Source organism: Macrobrachium nipponense, chromosome 49 (assembly GCF_015104395.2).
Source record: "Macrobrachium nipponense isolate FS-2020 chromosome 49, ASM1510439v2, whole genome shotgun sequence".
Taxonomy (NCBI): Eukaryota; Metazoa; Arthropoda; class Malacostraca; order Decapoda; family Palaemonidae; genus Macrobrachium; species Macrobrachium nipponense.
The window spans coordinates 19,032,373-19,051,169 of NC_087224.1; the positions used below are offsets into that span (position 1 = coordinate 19,032,373).

General features: G+C 39.5%; 1 protein-coding gene across 1 annotated transcript in view; it reads right to left on the reverse strand.

The window, feature by feature from the left end:
- Positions 1 to 6,668: 6,668 nt before the first annotated feature.
- The window catches only part of LOC135205258 (uncharacterized), a 108,495-nt gene continuing 96,366 nt past the window's right edge, over positions 6,669 to 18,797 (reverse strand). Inside the window, exons 42-49 of the mRNA XM_064235608.1 lie at positions 16,832 to 17,163; positions 15,353 to 15,544; positions 14,237 to 14,372; positions 13,312 to 13,577; positions 12,607 to 12,781; positions 12,169 to 12,322; positions 8,406 to 8,547; positions 6,669 to 7,841 (exon numbers count right to left, since the gene is read on the reverse strand). Coding sequence (XP_064091678.1) covers positions 6,819 to 7,841; positions 8,406 to 8,547; positions 12,169 to 12,322; positions 12,607 to 12,781; positions 13,312 to 13,577; positions 14,237 to 14,372; positions 15,353 to 15,544; positions 16,832 to 17,163 — 2,420 coding nt within the window. The 3' untranslated portion in view covers positions 6,669 to 6,818. The remainder of the gene's footprint in view (positions 7,842 to 8,405; positions 8,548 to 12,168; positions 12,323 to 12,606; positions 12,782 to 13,311; positions 13,578 to 14,236; positions 14,373 to 15,352; positions 15,545 to 16,831; positions 17,164 to 18,797) is intronic.

Genomic DNA, 18,797 nt, shown 5'->3' on the forward strand with positions numbered 1-18,797 from the left:
GATATGTTCAAAGAACGATAGACGGAAATAACATCTCTCCCACATGCAGGAAGTGCAATGTGAAAAACGAGATCATAAACCACACAACAAGCGAATGTCCGGCACTTGCACAGAACCAGTACAGAAAGAGGCATGATTCAGTAGCAAAAACCCTCCACTGGAGCCTGTGCACGAAACACCAGCTACCTTGCAATAATAAGTGGTATACGAGCACCAACCTGAAGGAGTGATAGAAAACGATCAGGCAAAGATTCTCTGGGACTATGGCATCAGAACAAATAGGGTGATACGTGCAAATAGACCAGACGCGATGTTGACGGACAAGATCAAGAAGAAAGTATCACTCATAGATGTCGCAATACCATGGGACACCAGAGTTGAAGAGAAAGAGAGAGAAAGAAATGGATAAGTATGAAGACCTGAAAACAAAAATGAGAAGGATATGGGATATGCCAGTGGAAATTGTTCCCATAATAACGGGAACACTAGGAGGCACGATCCCAAGATCCCTGGAAAGGAACCTGGAAAAACTAGATGCCGAAGTAGGTCCAGGACTCATGCAGAAGAGTGTGCTACTAGAAACAGCGCGGATAGTGAGAAAAGTGACGGACTCCTAAGGAGGCAGGATGCAACCCGGAACCCCACACTATAAATACCATCCAGTCGAATTGGATGACAGATAAAAAAAAAAAAAACTTTCCTGTCAAAAAGCATGGTTCTATCTTGCGAAATAATAATAATATAATAATAATAATAATAATAATAATAATAATAATAATAATAATAATAATAATAATAATAATAATAAAACGTGCAAGTAACAATAATGGATAAACAAACTTGTTAATAATAATAATAATAATGCTAATATAAATAAAGTGACTAGTAGCCAATAAAGGATAAACAAAAAACTTAATAATAATAATAATAATAATAATAATAATAATAATAATAATAATAATAATAATAATACTAATAATAATAATAATAATAATATAAATAAAGTGGCAAGTAGCCAATAATGGATAAACAAAAACTTGTTATAATAATAATAATAAAAATAATAATAATAATAAATAATAATAATAATAATAATAATAATAATAATAATAATAATAATAATAATAATAATATGCTGGAAGTAAACCCTCTTTTAAACATGTTTTATTAAAAGTGATTGCTGCCTCAGCTGAATTAATTTGATAAAGGTTCTTCTCTTATTTTCGAATTATTTTTTTTTGTCATTGTTGCTTACCAGTTTAAGCAACAATGAGAAAACAATAATTAGAGAAATAGAGAAGAACCTTTATCAAATTAATTCAGCTGAGGCAGCAATCACTTTTAATAATAATAATAATAATAATAATAATAATAATAATAATAATAATAATAATAAATAATAATAATAATAATACTAAATAATAATAATACTAATAATGAACATCTGATTTTTCTGAAAGACAGATCTGTAAACAATTGCAAAAGTCATTCATATTATACCTTTCGTATTTATCTATTAGAATTTTCATTCCACGAATAAACAAGCCGAAATTAAGAACGAAACAAACACTACACTCATCATCACATTTTTTTTTTACTTATCTATTGCATTATTTCGATCCAAATCTTCCCTATATATATATATATATATATATATATATATATATATATATATATATATATATATATATATATATATATATAATGAAGGCAATATCGATATCTTATATCTTTGAATCGTGGAGAATAGATTTTAATGCAATATTGACTTCTTAGAAACCACATTACGACAAATATAGCACAATGGTGTTATCGCTTCATGTTCATTTGATTGTGCTACCAGAAAGAGAGAGAGAGAGAGAGAGAGAGAGAGAGAGAGAGAGAGAGAGAGAGAGAGAGAGAGAGAGAGAGAGAATTTTACAAGGAGTTGCAATGATAAGGATGTCTCAAAGGCTTTGTTAGTCCATCCTAAGAGGAGACATCGTGTGCTCACTTATCTGTAGGAGCAGGTTTTACTGTGCATTCACAGTGTCCTAACGATTTTGTCTAGCTTTCTTTTAAACTCTTCCACGCTGTTGCTGTTTACGACTTCTGGTGGCAGTTTATTCCACGTGTCACATATCTTGTATGTAAAGAAGTTCCCACAATGGGATGTGTTGTATCGCTTCAGTTCTAGTTTCCATCCATTATTTCTTGTCTGGTTTTCGTTTACTGTAAATAGGTTACTGTTTACTTTTGTTTTGCCTTTCAGTAATTTAAACGTTTCTATTAGTTGTCCTCGCAATCGTCGTGTTTCTAAGCCACACATGTTCAGGCTCTCTAGTCGTCTTCGGTAACCTATTTGCCTGAGGGATGGAATTAACTTTGTGGCTCTTGCTTGTACTCCTTCTAATCTATTTACGCATATTCAAGATGGGGTCTAACTATTGACGTGTAGAGCTGCAGTACAGCTTCCTTGTTTCCTTATTTGAACTGCCCCTTTACGTATCCCACTAGTTTCTGTGCCTTCTTTTCTGCTTTTATGCACTGTTTTGTGGATTTTAAGTCCTTGGTAATAATGACTTCAAGGTCCTCCTCTTATTCTACACTATTCATGTCATTCCCAAGCAGCATGTAGCTGGCAGGAGGCTTGATGTTCCTATTTGTAACACTTTACACTTATCTACGGTAAAAGGCATTTGCCATTTTTTTATACCACTCTCCTATTTTCATTAGATAATTTCTTAAACTTTCCACTGCATCTGGGTCTGCTGCATTGACACCTATGTAGTTTGGTGTCATCTGTAAATTTGGCTATCCTGTTAGTTATGCCTTCATCAATGTCAGTAATGTAAATAAAAAAAACACGAGAGGGCCAAGGACAGAACCCTGGGGAACTCCGCTTGTTACTTCTGCCCATTCTGATTCTTCACCATTTATAACGACTCTGTTTTGTAAAAGTTAGCCAGTCTTCGACCCAGTCTGCCGTTTCTCCTACAATTCCTAAAGCTATAACTTTTGTGTGTGTGTGTGTGTGTGTGTGTGTGTGAGAGAGAGAGAGAGAGAGAGAGAGAGAGAGAGAGAGAGAGAGAGTTTCAAGGAGTTACAAGAATTAGCATGTCTCAGAGACTTATTAGTCCATCCGAGGAGACATCGTGTCCTCACTTATCTCCTTGGGCAGGAGAGAGAGAGAGAGAGAGAGAAGAGAGAGAGAGCATATGAATATGCGTACAACTATGTACGTAAAGAGAATGAAGGAGAGAGAGAAGGGGGAGATTATATGAATATGTACAATATGTACATAAGAGAGAGAGAGAGAGAGAGAGAGAGAGAGAGAGAGAGAGAGGTCATATGAATATGTGTACAAAAAAGTACGTGAGGGAGAGAGCGAGAGAGAAAGAGAGAGAGAGTTACAAGGAGTTACAAGGATTAGGAGATCGTGCGCTCACTTATCTCTTGGAGCAGGAGAGAGAGAGAGAGAGAGAGAGAGAGAGATAGTATATGAATGCGTTCATGTACGTACGAGAGAGAGAGAGAGAGAGAGAGAGAGAGAGAGAGAGTATTTGAATATTCATATAAGTAAGTACGAGAGAGAGAGAGAGAGAGAGAGAGAGAGAGAGAGAGAGAGAGAGAGAGAAGAAGCCATAATGTAATTCATTTGCTATATAATCAATATTTTCCATTACTTTTGCAGGAAACCAATTGGTCGAGGAAGAAACAAAAGTGCATCGGGGACAACAGCGCATTTCATTTGTATTTATTGTTGTAAGTTTTCCAAAAATACGCTTTTCTGGCAGCGTCCTCCAATGGAATAATGAAAAGAGAGAATAAAAAAGGTTGATCTGCGCTTTCATGCGAAATGGACGACAAAGTTTTCTCTCTCTCTCTCGAATAAAAACAAAAAAAAAGAATAAAATAAAAAAAAAAGGATATTCTGTGTATAGATTTGTTTTTTAAAAGATATATATGCAATGCGACGCAATCCCGCCCCTGTTAATATAACAGCGGTTTCCGCGGATGACAGGCGGTTTCCGCCCTCGCGGGAGGACGCCGTTGAGGTCCAAATCCAACGGCGGGGTCTTTTCGGCGCCCCGCAGGGCGAAATCGCCCTTACGGATTGGCGATCTAAGACCCAGTGTTGCGCATCGCCGGCCGGACAGTCCCCTTCCTCCGGCGTCAGGGGATTCTAGCCTCAGCGGCTCCCTGGCCATAAAGCCGAAGACATCTCCCCCATCGCAGCGGCCCTGATCAGTCTCCGCGAGTTTGTAATTTGGGAGTGGGGCGCGCTGCTCCCTTTTGGGGCTTCCCGGCCCTCGTAGGGCTTCCTTTACCAATGATTACTTCGCAGGGGGACCGTCGTCGCGTTCAGAAAGCAGCGTCGCGGTCCGGGGCGACCCCGCCGGCGGAGAGAGCGTCCGTTGTGGGACCCGAACGAAGAGATTCGGGAGAAATACATCGTGGCTGCGGGCCACGGGGCAACGCGCTCGCCTCTGTCTTGGATATGTTTGGTTAATTTCAACATCGTGCCGTACCGTCGTCGCTGCTGCTCCTGCCAAAAAAAAAAAAAAAAAAAAAAAAAAAAAAAGATTTGGGGAGGAAAACGTATCGTACCGCATCACGGTAGACCCGAGAGATAGAGGGAGATAGAGATAACAGGAGAAATATAACAGGAGAAACGACTCGAGACAGAGAAAAAGAACTCGCTGAATCCCATTTATAGGGAGGGGGAGGAGCGTCGTCCCCTATTTGCTTGTGATTCCGCTCCATATTTGCATTCGGAGAAGAGTAATAGTCATCTTAGGCAGGCGCCATCGCGCCTGCTCTATTCAATAGGAATCCAAGTCAGGATCTGCATATGTGAAGCAAAGGATACAAGAGAGAGAGAGAGAGAGAGAGAGAGAGAGAGAGAGAGAAAACGATGGTGTCCTTCGCTATAGCATTGCTTGCTTGCTTGCTTGCACAGGCAAGTGATAGAATTTATAACTAAAGTATATTTTCGAATATACAGTGTTATGATATTCATGCCAGCTATTCTTCTACAATACAATCATGGTTATATAGTACCGTTTTACACAGATATAATATATATATATATATATATATATATATATATATATATATGTGTATGTATATATATATATATGTATACATATATTAAATATATATACATATATAAATATATATATATATATATATATATACATATATATATATATATGCGTTCGTAATTTTCTTTGTAGTAACTAAAAACAAACTAATAATGGGTTCATACATATCTACAAAGATACAATAAACACACACACACAAAGACAGACAGAGAGAGAGAGAGAGAGAGAGAGAGAGAGAGAGAGAGAGAGAGAGATTTTTCTGACTAGATTCTGTCCCAAATTATCATGGGAAAGAAGAAGGCCTTTCTATTCAACAGAGGAACCAGGAAACCCCGTTGTGGCCAGATTAAAAACCTTGATGTCTTCTGTTCTACTGAAGATATAAAGATGTAGGAAAGTAACAGACAATGTATGCATACACTTATTAAATATATATGTCTGTGTATATGTATGTATATATATTTATATAGGTATATTTTTATGTATGTGTATATATGCACATATAAATATCAATTTCTATACACACATATATATATAATACCATATATATAGTATATATTTATGGATGATATATAATATATGTATATATATATATAGATATTAATATATATATTAATAAGTATAACTCTATATATATATATATATATTTATACATATATACTAAATAAAGATATATATATTATATTATATATATATATATATAATATATATAATATTTATATAATAATATTATGTAAATATATCCATATACACACAACAACATTGTTACCAGTACAGCCAGTTCAACGAATCTGTGAACGGGAACAAAAAAAACTGAATTCCAACCAAAGGAATAAAAACAATAAAAATAAAAAAACACGTAGAATATGACGTTTTATTGAAATGCAGATATACAGAGATAATCGAAGCATTTTTTTTATGATATGATCCTACAAAAAAGTGATAAGTATAGAATTGACTTTGATGATGATTCAGTGCTGTTATAGACGTTATCGAAGAATTTGCACGGGGATGAAAATTGTTGTTAATAAATTCAGGTACTTGTGATGGCACAGAGGACAAAGAATTATTTGGTAGAGTGTCCTTTTGACTGAAGCGCTGATGTTGGTGGTCTTGTTCAAGCAGTATGCTATGAATGAATAAAATATTAAGATCAAGTTAATTGAAGATATATATATATATATATATATATATATATATATATATATATATATATATATATATATATATATGGTTAGGCAAGTCGAATACAGATTAAGAAAGAGGATTTGAAAAGTCTGGTGAGCTTTCACGGAACACAGAAGAACGAATAGAATTCCGTGTTCTGGTCGCGATCGGGAAAGTAGAGGAGACATGACACATCTACCCTCCTCGTGTAAACCTTTTTTCTGCCGCTGCAAACATGTTTGTCCGACCTTGCAAACCTGGTTGTCCGACCTGCAAATCAGTTTGTCCGCCCCTGCAAACCTGTTTGTCCACCTAGGTGGGGGGTGGTTCGGGGAAGGTAGGGGATCAGGAGGGTAGGGGGAGCACTGAGGCAGTGCAGGTTCCGGTGTAGGTTTTCCCTGCAATGTAGCGGTGCCATTCCCAACGACATCTGCTCATGAACTCGATTAATTATCAACGCGCCAGGTAATGTACATTGACGTTATTTTCATATAGGTTTATTCGACAATAAATCAATTGCAGTTAGATTATTGACCTCGTCATGGCAATCAACTTTTCAGTCAACTACTCACGACCTTGCTTTTCTTTCTCTGCTGAAGGGGTCTGCTGCTGCCCCCCCGTGACTCTGTCCAGGGCATCCAGTGCTTTATCCAGCGAGTGGTTGAGATGCCGTAACTGCGAGTCGATGTCGGGCCCCCTGGGCGCTTGTATGTTGACCTCCCTCACCGAATTCGGGTGGAAGGCCGAGATGTAGGCGGAGACGCGAGACATGATGTACTCGACGACTTCGTAGTCGTTGGGCTGAGCGCTCAAGTCGCTGCTCACCTCGGCGAAGGCGTTGCAGATGATGGCGATCAGGAGCTGGAAGACGAGCCAGTAGAGCAAGAAGGCGAAGACGAAGTAGAAGATGGGGCCCAGGATGCGGGACGACTCTCGGACGTCCACGAACTTCTTGTTGATCTCGAAGAAGCAAGACTCGACGGCCCTGGAGAAGGTCGAGAACTCCTCCACCGACGTCATGGAGATGAGATAGAAGACGCTCGAGAAGCTGAAGAGCATCACGACGAACAGGAGGCCGAAGCCCAGGATGTCCCCTGCGGCGTGCTTCAAGGTGGCCGAGAGCATCCCGATGCGTTTGTTGAACCGCAGGAGTTTCAGGAGTTTCAGGGTGCCTATGAACACCTGGAAGGATATGACGTATCCCACGACCTCGTCCAGGAATGCCAGGGGCTGCATCCTGATGTACTTCTTGCCCTTCGTCGCGGTGAACTTGTCGATCGTGTAGTAGGTCAGCGAAGTCTTCAGCAGGTAAAACACGATGGCTGTGTACGAGAGAATCAAGATGGCGATTTCCAGGATGTTCCAGACTGAATTAAAGTACGCCCTTTTCAGTTTCTTGAGGCTCTTATATTCCCTGCGGGTGTAGAAGAAGGTGAAGATGAGGTAAGCGATCTCGGATAGAAGGATGTAGAAACCTCCGGGTCTGTGGTACCTCAGCAGCGACAGCCCCTGGAATTTGAACTTGGCCAAGAACCCTCCGCCTTCGAAAAATTCGAAGATGAACATCACGACGCCGAAGAGGTTGACCTGCAGGGGAGAGAGAGAGAGAGAGATATTATGCAGGGCAACTACTCGAAAGCCCCTCTAATTACACGAGAAGGAAATTGAGGGTAAGTCATAGAAGTCCCTCGATTTACCTGGATGATACGTCTTAGAATTTAGATTAAGCAAAGCAAACCAGTTACGGAAACCGTGAGTAAGTGAGCCTGGAATAAAATGGAAAAGTATTTCACATCAACTTTCTTAAAGTGTTTCCAGACCAAAGGTCGAGGACTGAAAAGTGGTGATGACCTTCACACTGAATTTATGATCTAGTAAATGAAGTTTTGGTTATGAAGAGAGAAAAAGTGCTTTATAAATAACCAGGTTCTCAACTGAGAAAAATGGATTCAACTCAGTTTTCTTTCTCTTCATAAAAGAGCCGCTATGCGTACCTCAAGGAGTAAGTTTTTAGCTTTGAAAAACAGTGGAAAGTCTACAGCATTGAATAAGCCTCTGGCCTTAAAAAACGAACAGAACGCATAGTGGAAGAAATAAGAACAAAAGAAAAAGGTAGAAAGATATAAATGTCACCCAGGGGGGCGTGGTTACCTGAGGATTGTAGAAAGCAAACTCCACGAAAATTGCCTTCGTCTGTTCGTCTATCCAGCCTTCGTTTTCCAGTCTGTTGAGCGTCTGATGAGCCTTGTAGTGAGGTCCCCTGAGTTCCAGCAAATACCCGCCTCCACTGTATCTGTCAGGATTTAAAATCAAAACATTAATTCAGAAGTAATATTTCTACACTAGACCTTATTCAGCGCCATAAATTACAGTGTCTATTTTTCACTGGTATTATTATTATTACTGATGGAGAAACAAATCCACAGTTAAGTAAATGTACATATATTTAAATCTAAAACTTTAAGGATAGCTTTCGAGAATCTGTTCGGTTCCCCTTATCAATCTCAGATTGATAAGGGGAACCGAACAGATTCCCGAAAGCTGTCCTTAAAGTTTTAGATTTAAATATATGTACATTTACATAACTGTGGGTTTGTTTTTCTCCATTTGAAGACTTGTGGTACTATGAGGATTGTTTTATTATTATTATTATTATTATTATTATTATTATTATTATTATTATTATTATTATTATTATTATTCATTATTATTATCCAGAAGATAAAACCTATCCATGTGGAACGAGTCCACCAAAGCGGCCACTGCCCTGAAATTCTTTAAGATTCCAAACACTATTAATGGAGATACAGAAAGAAGGGATCCCACCTATTAAAATAGAAAGAAAAAATCAATTAATACATTAACAGACAAAAAAAAATTATTTAAATGCAAGGTTAATGTATTGCATTTTTGCTTGAACTTCTGAACCTCCAACTGCACGACTTCCTCTGTTCCAGAGTCCAACAGTGTCAGGGATGAAGGTCCTCTGGCTCTGGGAAGTAATTGTTCGAATACAGCGAAAATGCAATGCATTGCTATCCTAATATTATTCTTACTGAATTTCAATACTTTTTTTCTTAATGTATTTATCTGTCTATTAATTTATTTTTTTTAATTGTTTTTGGTATGTGGGGTTCTCTTCCTTCTGCATTTCACTTTACCTCCTCTTACTTATTCCTAATAAACATCTTATTCTTTGTCAATGTCCCATTTGTTGGGTTAGTTCCAAATGAATAGGTATCATCTATAGAATAATAATAATAATAATAATAATAATAATAATAATAATAATAATAATAATAATTGACAAAGTCAAGGAGAAAGTATCACTCATTGATGTCGCAATACCATGGGACACCAGAGTTGAAGAGAAAGAGGGGGAAAAAATGGATAAGTATCAAGATCTGAAAATAGAAATAAGAAGGATATGGGATATGCCAGTGGAAATCGTACCCATAATCATAGGAGCACTAGGCACGATCCCAAGATCCCTGAAAAGGAATCTAGAAAAACTAGACGCTGAAGTAGCTCCAGGACTCATGCAGAAGAGTGTGATCCTAGAAACGGCGCACATAGTAAGAAAAGTGATGGACTCCTACGGAGGCAAGATGCAACCCGGAACCCCACACTATAAATACCACCCAGTCGAATTGGAGGATTGTGATAGAAAAAAAAAAATAATAATAAGTCAATGGTGGGCTAGTTCCAAATGAATAGGTATCATCTATAGAATAAAAATAATAATAATAATAATAATAATAATAATAATAATAATAATAATAATAATAATAATAATAATATGGGCCGGCAACATAAAAGGTAAACAAAGAACAATAGTGAATGAAAAAAGATATGTTAATATTAGACCTTTATTTTTTCGCCGTAATTTTGGAGATACTATTTTTCCTCAGAAACCTTTGGTTGATATCATACCATATTCGTTCCAATATGACATTTGAGACTGTCAAAAATCAGGCTTTTTTTTAGTTATTACAGATATATGAATTATATAAAAGATTTATTCCGGAATGAACTGACTGTACCCTAGTTTTAGAAAAAATGACACCAGGGTCCAGTATAGCATCTTTGAATGTATAAGGTTCATAAGTAAACATAAGTAAAGAATGCTCCTAAGTTTCCTTGGGCGCAATCAAGTTTTCTGTACAGCGTATATTCAAGGCCACCAAAAATAGATCTATCTTTCTGTGGTCTCGGTATAAATGAGCCGTGGCCCATGGAACTTTAACCACATGCCGGTAGTGGCCTGTTCTATATCGTCGTCGGACACACGATCATGGCTAACTTTAACCTTAAATAAAACAAAAACCAGTGAGGCTAGAGGGCTGCAAGTTGGAATGTTTGATGACTGAAGGGTGGATGATCAACATACCAATTTGCAGCCCTCTAGCCTCGATGGTTTTGAAGTTCTGAGGACGGACAGGAAAAGCGCGGACGGAAGGACAAAGCCATTTCAATAGTTTTCTTTTGTAGAAGCCTAATAATAAAAACTCACATAGAGGCGCCACCCCTCCCCCCTTACCAAAGATGTCCCCCCGGAATAACCGGAAGGGGGGGGGGGGCAACGAGTCAAATATTTTGAATTTCCAGTCCGGCGAGAATTTAAAACCTCTCCGGTTCCGAGCGGACTAAGTTTTCTATTGTCATTTTTTTCTTTTATTCCTATCAAAGCCGCGGCCTCTGTAGCGCTGCAATCAAACGAAAGGCTTCTCTATTTTCCTTCCTATTGAACGCGCCGTTCTTGGACTATCCCAAAAACGTAAAGGCACTTTCTGGTTTTTTATTTATTTATCTATTTTTTTACGCTTTTCATAACTATTTTTCATCTTTACCAACACCTGCCATTCTAAAAGGATTCCCCTCCGTAGCTAGTGCCATCAGTGAAGCCCCAGCGGTGCACTGTAGGCATTACTAAATGTATAAATGTTCTTTGCAGCGTCCATCCCTTAGGTCCCTAGATGCAACCCCCTTTCATTCCTTTTACTGTACCTCCATTCATATTCTCTTGCTTCCATCTTGCTATGCACCTTTTCCTCCTGTTACATCTTTCGAACCTTATCCTGTCGATTTCCGTTTCATCGCTGAATGACCCCAAATAGGTCCCAGCGCTTGGCCTCTGGCCTAAAGGATAGGAATCTCACATTCAGGATAAGAATCTCACATTCCTATCCTGAAAGGAGTCCACTCAATACAGGGCTTTCGTCTCTGTCACACTACAGTCCCTCCCACACTCCATGGCATGCCAGAGTACCCATTTCTTTCTTGAAAGTTCAGATTCCTAAACTTTTCTCAGCATTCCAAGTTATCCTTCTTGTTGCCTTTCGTCTCGGCCACGATTCCCAAACCGTTCACGAGGATGCCAAGGGGATGTTTTCGTATGAATTTGGAATGCAAAACAGTCGCAGAGTGTCAATCATTTTGTATCTAAGCGCCAGCAACAATTCCCAGGCTATTCCGAGCAGGTCCCGTAATTCCTCTTCTTTTTCATTCCTAGAAAACGTATACAATTCCTAAGCCATCCCTAATTGACTTCAGGAGAAACGAAAGTTCATTCTCATCTTTCTATTAAAAATAAGAAAGTTAAAACCTTTCAGATAATTTCAGGTTCTGCTTTTTAGTTTTCTGGAAGAGAAAACTACTCTCTATCGACGATTTTTCTGTCCGTCCTCAGATCTTAAAAACCGCTGAGGCTAGAGGGCTGCAAATTGGTATGTTGATCATCCACCCTCCAGTCATCAATCATAGCAAATTGCAGCCTTCTAGCCTCTCAGTCGTTTAGATTTTATTTAAGTTTAAAGTTCTCCATGATTGTGCGTCTGACGCCGCTATAGGTGCCATCAACGCAGGCCGCTGTGGGTCGCTGCTGAGAGTTTCAGCATAACAGGAACCAACTTACTTATCCAGAATGCCGTCATACGGAAAGCCATGAAGCTGGAGAGAAGATCTGTAGATGTAATGGGGTGGTCCTTTTCCTGTCACGTTCCAGCCGAGCCCAAAGTCTCTGTTGTCTTCAGAGCGCGGCCGATTGACAGGACGTTGGTGGGATGGGCCTGTTGGCACAAAGAAGATTGACAGGGTGTTAGTGAGATGAGCATGATGGCACAGAGGTGATTGACAGGGTGTTGGTGAGATGGGCCTGTTGGCACAAAGGTGATTAGGTGATTGACAGGATGTTAGTGTGATGGGCCTGTTGGCACAAAGAAGATTGACAGAGAGTATCACTTTATGCAGTCGAACAACAGCAAAAGCAGAAGAGGTCAATAATAAAGGAAAGGAACGAGTGGAAAGAGCAAATTCGACCTTCGAAAACCTCCTTGTTCTTTGCTTACGTCACCTGGCACTTTCCTGATCTGCCTGAAGATTGGGTGTCCCAGAAGGAAGCTGACGCGATCGATCAGAGTACCACACATGGTCTGCGGGCGGTGCTCCCCGTTGTACAGGTAGGGGTCCATGAGGTTTGGTATCAGAATCTCTCTCGCCCAGCACCACAAGTCCGATTCTACTGCCGCCTGTAACCAAAAGATCAAGACATGAGTTGCAGCTGGATGTTTAAAGAAGAGAAGATCGATCAGATTGCTTCCTTGTTTGTCTATCAGAGAAGAATACAGGTAGAGGTTTTTCTTGCTAATAAACAAACAGAAAATGTAACTGGAGTCTCTTCTTTTCTATAAACAGAAGAAGAGATGCCATTAGATTCTTTTCTTGTCTATAAGCAAAAGAAGTTGTAACTGGGTTCTTGTCATAGCTGTGAACAAAATAATACTAGCATAATATTTCTTGCTATTAAGTGAAGAAGAATCATACTCAGATTCTTTTCTTGACTACATACAAAGAACAGAAAAACTGTATTCAATTTTTTCCTCAGCTATTAAAAAATGCAAAGATAGGATTCTTCCTAACCATGAACAAGACTGATTATGATGAAAGGTGGGAAAAGTCCTTTGAGTGACCTCAAAGGCTCTGCTCTTTGGCGGGGAGTGTAAACAAGGACACTAGAACAAGATTCGAATCTATATTATCAATCCACTCGGCCCCTCACCTCCGAGAACGGGGGACACTCGCTATCGCCGCCGACCTGGCTCTCGACGAAGGTGTTGACGACGTTCTGCCTCATGAAGAAGATGTTGGGGTCCCTGGAGCCGTAGCCAACTGACAGGATGATGGTCAGGAAGATGGAGTACACCCCGATCTCGAAGATGAGGGCCTGCATCGCCACCTCCTTCTCCCGCCGGGACCTGGCGGCCTCTAGCTCCTCCGCACTCATGCCGGGACCTAGCTGGATCTGTGACCTCCTTCGGCGGTAGCCTTCGGCGTGAGGGAGACAGGTGGGAATGATTAGTGTTGCAGAGTGGCGTAGCATTGAGTGAGTGGATCCTCTGAGCACTACTGCTCCACTCAATGCAGATAAGGCTATCAATAACCTGAACCTCAAAACTACGCAGTTCATAGACACAAAAAAGAGGATGGAGATACAGACAGACAAACAGACATTCTGACAAACATATCACAAGGAATTTGCTTAAATTTCATACTTTTATAATTTCCCTGAAACTCTAAGTTATTTCCCTTTGTCCCTTTAAGGGTCCGATATATTTACAGGTCTGAGTACCATTATTTTTCCTAATAACATAGTATTCCTAACAAACTTTAGTAAAATAAACTCGTACTTTGTCAGCTTCATTTGTATTGTTTGTTGCTGCAGTCTTAATTTAGCGAATGAGCTGACCTCATTTGGGTCAGTCGCTATGGTCGGCAGCACCAGAGCGCAATGGTGAACCTCACCTTGCAGGGAACCACCTTCGTGATCACAGTGTCCCCTGTGCCAGGTTATTATGTTTAGAGCTATTAGGCTATTGAATTCTTTCTTTACGCGCTCAGTGCTTAAGTTGTGGACTTTAATTAGTCGAGTTTCCTTGTCTGTAGAGCCAAGTGGGCTCCACTTATCCCACTCAGTGAAAACTTACTATGTCCAGTGGGAGGTCCATGAAGGAGGGTCTCATCACTCTCGGCGTCGAATTCCTCCTCATCGTCGTCGTAATCCTCGTGTTCGTTCAGAGGCTTCTTGCAGATGTAGGAGAGCAGCATCGCAGTCAGGTAGATCTAGAGTAAGTCAGTCAGTAATTAGATAAACAAGACAAAATTCTCTTTGAAATTTGGTTTGAATGATTCAATCTGGCATATTCATCAAGTGAACATTTCTTAGATCTCCCCTAGATAGTGACACTCAATGAAGTTTGGGGTAATCATTATCTAGGACTAATATTTCTTTATGATATTTACAGGGATGTTTCCTAGAAAGTGACCCCCAAGGATTTTTCTGGGTCATTATCTAGGACCAATATGATATTTACAGTCTTTTGTTTGTGTTTTTACAGTAATCCCCAGCGGGCTTGTACTAAATGCATCATAAAGTTGGACACATACTGCGATAAAACTCTTAGGGGTCAGAATCTAGGAAAGATCACATTCCTCTTGCACCTAAACACGTGACATTTATTAGTTACTGAACCTTAATTTGGGATGGGACTGAAAGTTAATACCATAATCTAGCCCATACAATATGAGAACGTGAAAGAGAAGGAAGAGTAGCGTCAGTCTTGAAAACAAGAGACGAACTAGGGTCTTACACGAAGGGAGTTTCTATGAAAAATAGGAACACTGAGCTGACTTTGGTCTTGGCATGTATCCAGTCTTCATCCACAGCTATGTTAAGGACGTTTCTTTATCATTTAGTCGTCTATCACTCCTACTGCACCTAAACTAAAATTTTTCAACTGCAAGAAAATTAAACTTAGAGGTCGAATTTCTAAATTTCCTGACGAGGGAATTTTCAGCATTGATTGTGGAATAAGTGTAAAGATTTGAAGCAAATCCCTTCAATCATAAGGTAGAAATAGTCATTCAATTTATAATGGGGCCTTATGGTGTCAGCGCTCCCCTTAAGCAATTTTTAATCATTTCAATTTGAGCAAAATTTTACAGTGTTTCATTTCTGTAAGCATAAACTGAATATCACCCAGTTTCTTTCAATACAGTCTAGTAAGATTGTGATATTTAGCTTAGTGTGAACTCTAACATACCTTAATTGGCTGAGTAAAGAGCACAGAAGAGAAGATGGAGGAGATGAGAGCAGTCAGCCACTTGGTCGCTTTCTCGTTGCCGAATTGGATGCCGTAGGCCCAGAGGAAGAACACAGCCACCATTATGCTGATGGCACAGAGGACCCACGCTATGATGACGCACCACCACGGAAGGGTCAACTTCCTCTTTCTCTGCAGGGTGTTTCAGTGGGAGAAAGGCTTATGTAGATAATGGCAAATCAAATGCTGGAAGAAGGGTAGGTGTAGGTTCAATAAACTCATGGTAAAACCTCGTACGAGAGGGATTCCACTCCTAGAAATACTTCTATGAGCGTTTGAATGATTAAACTTAAGATTTCTTCACGCGCGTAACTTTCCAACATCTTTAGATGTCTTGCTGCCAAAATAATTCTGTTCGGTAGAAAAGCTAGAGGGCTGCAATTTGGTATGTTTGATGATTGGAGGTTGGATGGTCAACCTACCAATTCGTTGCCCTCTATCCCTCAATAGTGCGGACGGACAGACAAAGCCAGTTCTCTAGTTTTCTTTTAGAGAAACTAAAACCAGTAGTCATGTGATGCAGTCTATTGACAAGGTTGTTGAAGATGCGAGCTTTTGAGGCTAGAGGGCTGCCAATTGGTATGTTGATCATCCACCCTCGAATAATCAAACATACCAAATTGCAGCCCTCAAGCCTCAGTAGCTTTTTATTTTATTTAAGGTTCAAGTTAGCCATAATCGTGCATCTGGCAACGATGTAGGTCAGGCCACCAAGGGGCTGTGGTTAAAGTTTCTTGGGCCATGGCTTATACAGAATTATACCGAGACCATCGAAAAATTGATATAATTTTGGTGGCCTTGACTATATGCTGTACAGAAAACTCGATTGTGCTGAAGAAACTTTGGCGTATTTTTGCTTTTGTATAGTTGCCAAAACTGTAGTCACTTGTGTTTACTAAAGCATCACCAAGCACAAGAAGGTACATTTCTTCAGTTTCACCTCCAGTGCTGGATACTTGGTAAATCTACTTGGCAGCAAGATGCTGAAAGTTGTCAGAAAACCTTGCTTGTGTAACACCTTGAAGGTTATGATAAGTATCTATTCTTTTGCCAATAAAAAAAACATGAAGCAGTAAAGCTTAGGTTATACTTTGGAGGCTTAGTAAGGCTAGTGTCACACAAAACCCTGTTAAGAAAAATTCCAGTGAAGCCAAAAGGCAATGATAAACCATAAAACTATTAAGGTCGCTGCCAATGCTCAATTATAAATACAGAGTTATGCCTGTGCAGGCAAAGCTCAAGGTTAGTGGGCTCAGTTCGACTGCACAGGCATAACTGCTCGGGTATAACTATGCGTTAGTGGCAGCCTTTACATTGAAGTCAATGCTCTTTGTCAATCCATTCCAGTTCCCGTACTAGATGAAATAGAATAAGTCAGTATGAAATCAAATGTCTAGCAGGTAACGTGTCTCATCTTACCCTACTTAGAGATTTCTCCTGGCCATTTTCTTCTCTACTGCTGGAGGAATTTTCTGGTGTTATCAGTTGTTGACGGGAAGACTGGCTGGTAGCGCTAGAACGCTTCCCCACCCGGCTGCCAGAACTGTTGTCCTCTTGTGGTTCTGATGGTACTAGCTTGGTGCTCCAAGGGTGCTTTTGCTTAGCCTCCAAGGTTGTTGGCTTAATGTCCGTAGGGCTCTTTCTTTGCCCTTCGGGGTCTTTTGGCTTCGAGATAGAGCAGGCAGATCGAATGGCGGACAGGAAGTGGAAGAATCCCTTCTTTGGCGGCTTTGCATTTGCGTCATCAACTTCTGAAAAAAGAAAGTATTGTTGTCTGCTATGACAGAAAAAAAAAAATCTTAAGTCTATGACTGATAAACATCATTACTCATTTAGGGTTAGCCTCATCGAAGACAACGATACTATCACCAAGGATTTATATTTAGTTTATGACTAATATAGTCTCAGAATTCAAATCAAATGTATGTGAGTACTTTATGCAGCAAATCAGGATATTTTAAGTGAAGGCAATGAAGTTTAAACGTGTAAGTTCTAATCAGAGTCAAAATGAGAGGAATTCGAGGATATCAGCGCCACATTTTGATTACTAAAATAATAATAATAAATAATAATAATAATAATAATAATAATAATAATAATAAGAATAATAATAATAATAATATAATAATAATTAATAATAATAATAATAATAATAAAGTAATAATAATAATAATATAATAATAATAATAATAATAATAATAATAATAATAATAATAAGATCCAACGGTACATGAACAGGAATAAGGGATACCAACAGAACAAACTATTCGGAACCAACCAGAAAAGACTATTCAGCCAACTAAGAGGGGGAAGACAACCACCCAGAAATTCCTGAAGCCGAACCAAGTAAGAGACTCTGGGAAAACATATGGAGTAATCCGGTATCACACAACAAACATGCAACATGGCTCCAGGAAGTCAAGGAAGAAGAAACAGGGAGAATAAAACAAAGATTCACAGAGATCACGACAGACACAGTCAGACACCAAATAAAGAAAATGCCAAATTGGAAAGCCCAGGTCCCCAGCCCGATGAAGTCCATGGATACTGGCTCAAAAACTTCAAGGCCCTACACCCACGAATAGCAGAACAACTCCAGCATTGTATCTCAAATCACCATGCACCCAAATGGATGACCACAGGAAGAACATCCTTAGTACAAAAAGACAAGAGTAAGGGAAATATAGCCAGTAACTACAGGCCTATCACCTGCCTACCAATAATGTGGAAGTTACTGACAGGTATCATCAGTGAAAGGCTATACAGCTACCTAGAGGAGACAAACACCATCCCCACCAACAGAAAGGCTGCAGAAGGAAGTGTAGGGGCACAAAAGACCAGCTCCTGATAGACAAAATGGTAATGAAGAACAGTAGGAGAAGGAAAACCAACCTAAGCATGGCATGGATAGACTATAAGAAAGCCTTCGACATGATACCACACACATGGCTAATAGAAGGCCTGGAAATATATGGGGCAGAGGAAAACACCATCAGCTTCCTCAAAAATACAATGCACAACTGGAATACAATACTTACAAGCTCTGGAATAAGACTAGCAGAGGTTAATATCAGGAGAGGGATCTTCCAGGGCGACTCACTGTCCCCACTACTCTTCGTAGTAGCCATGATTCCCATGACAAAAGTACTACAGAAGATGGATGCCGGGTACCAACTCAAGAAAAGAGGCAACAGAATTAACCATCTGATGTTCATGGACGACATCAAGCTGTATGGTAAGAGCATCAAGGAAATAGATACCCTAATCCAGACTGTAAGGATTGTATCTGGGGACATCAGGATGGAGTTTGGAATAGAAAAATGCGCCTTAGTCAACATACAAAAAGGCAAAGTAACGAGAACTGAAGGGATAAAGCTACCAGATG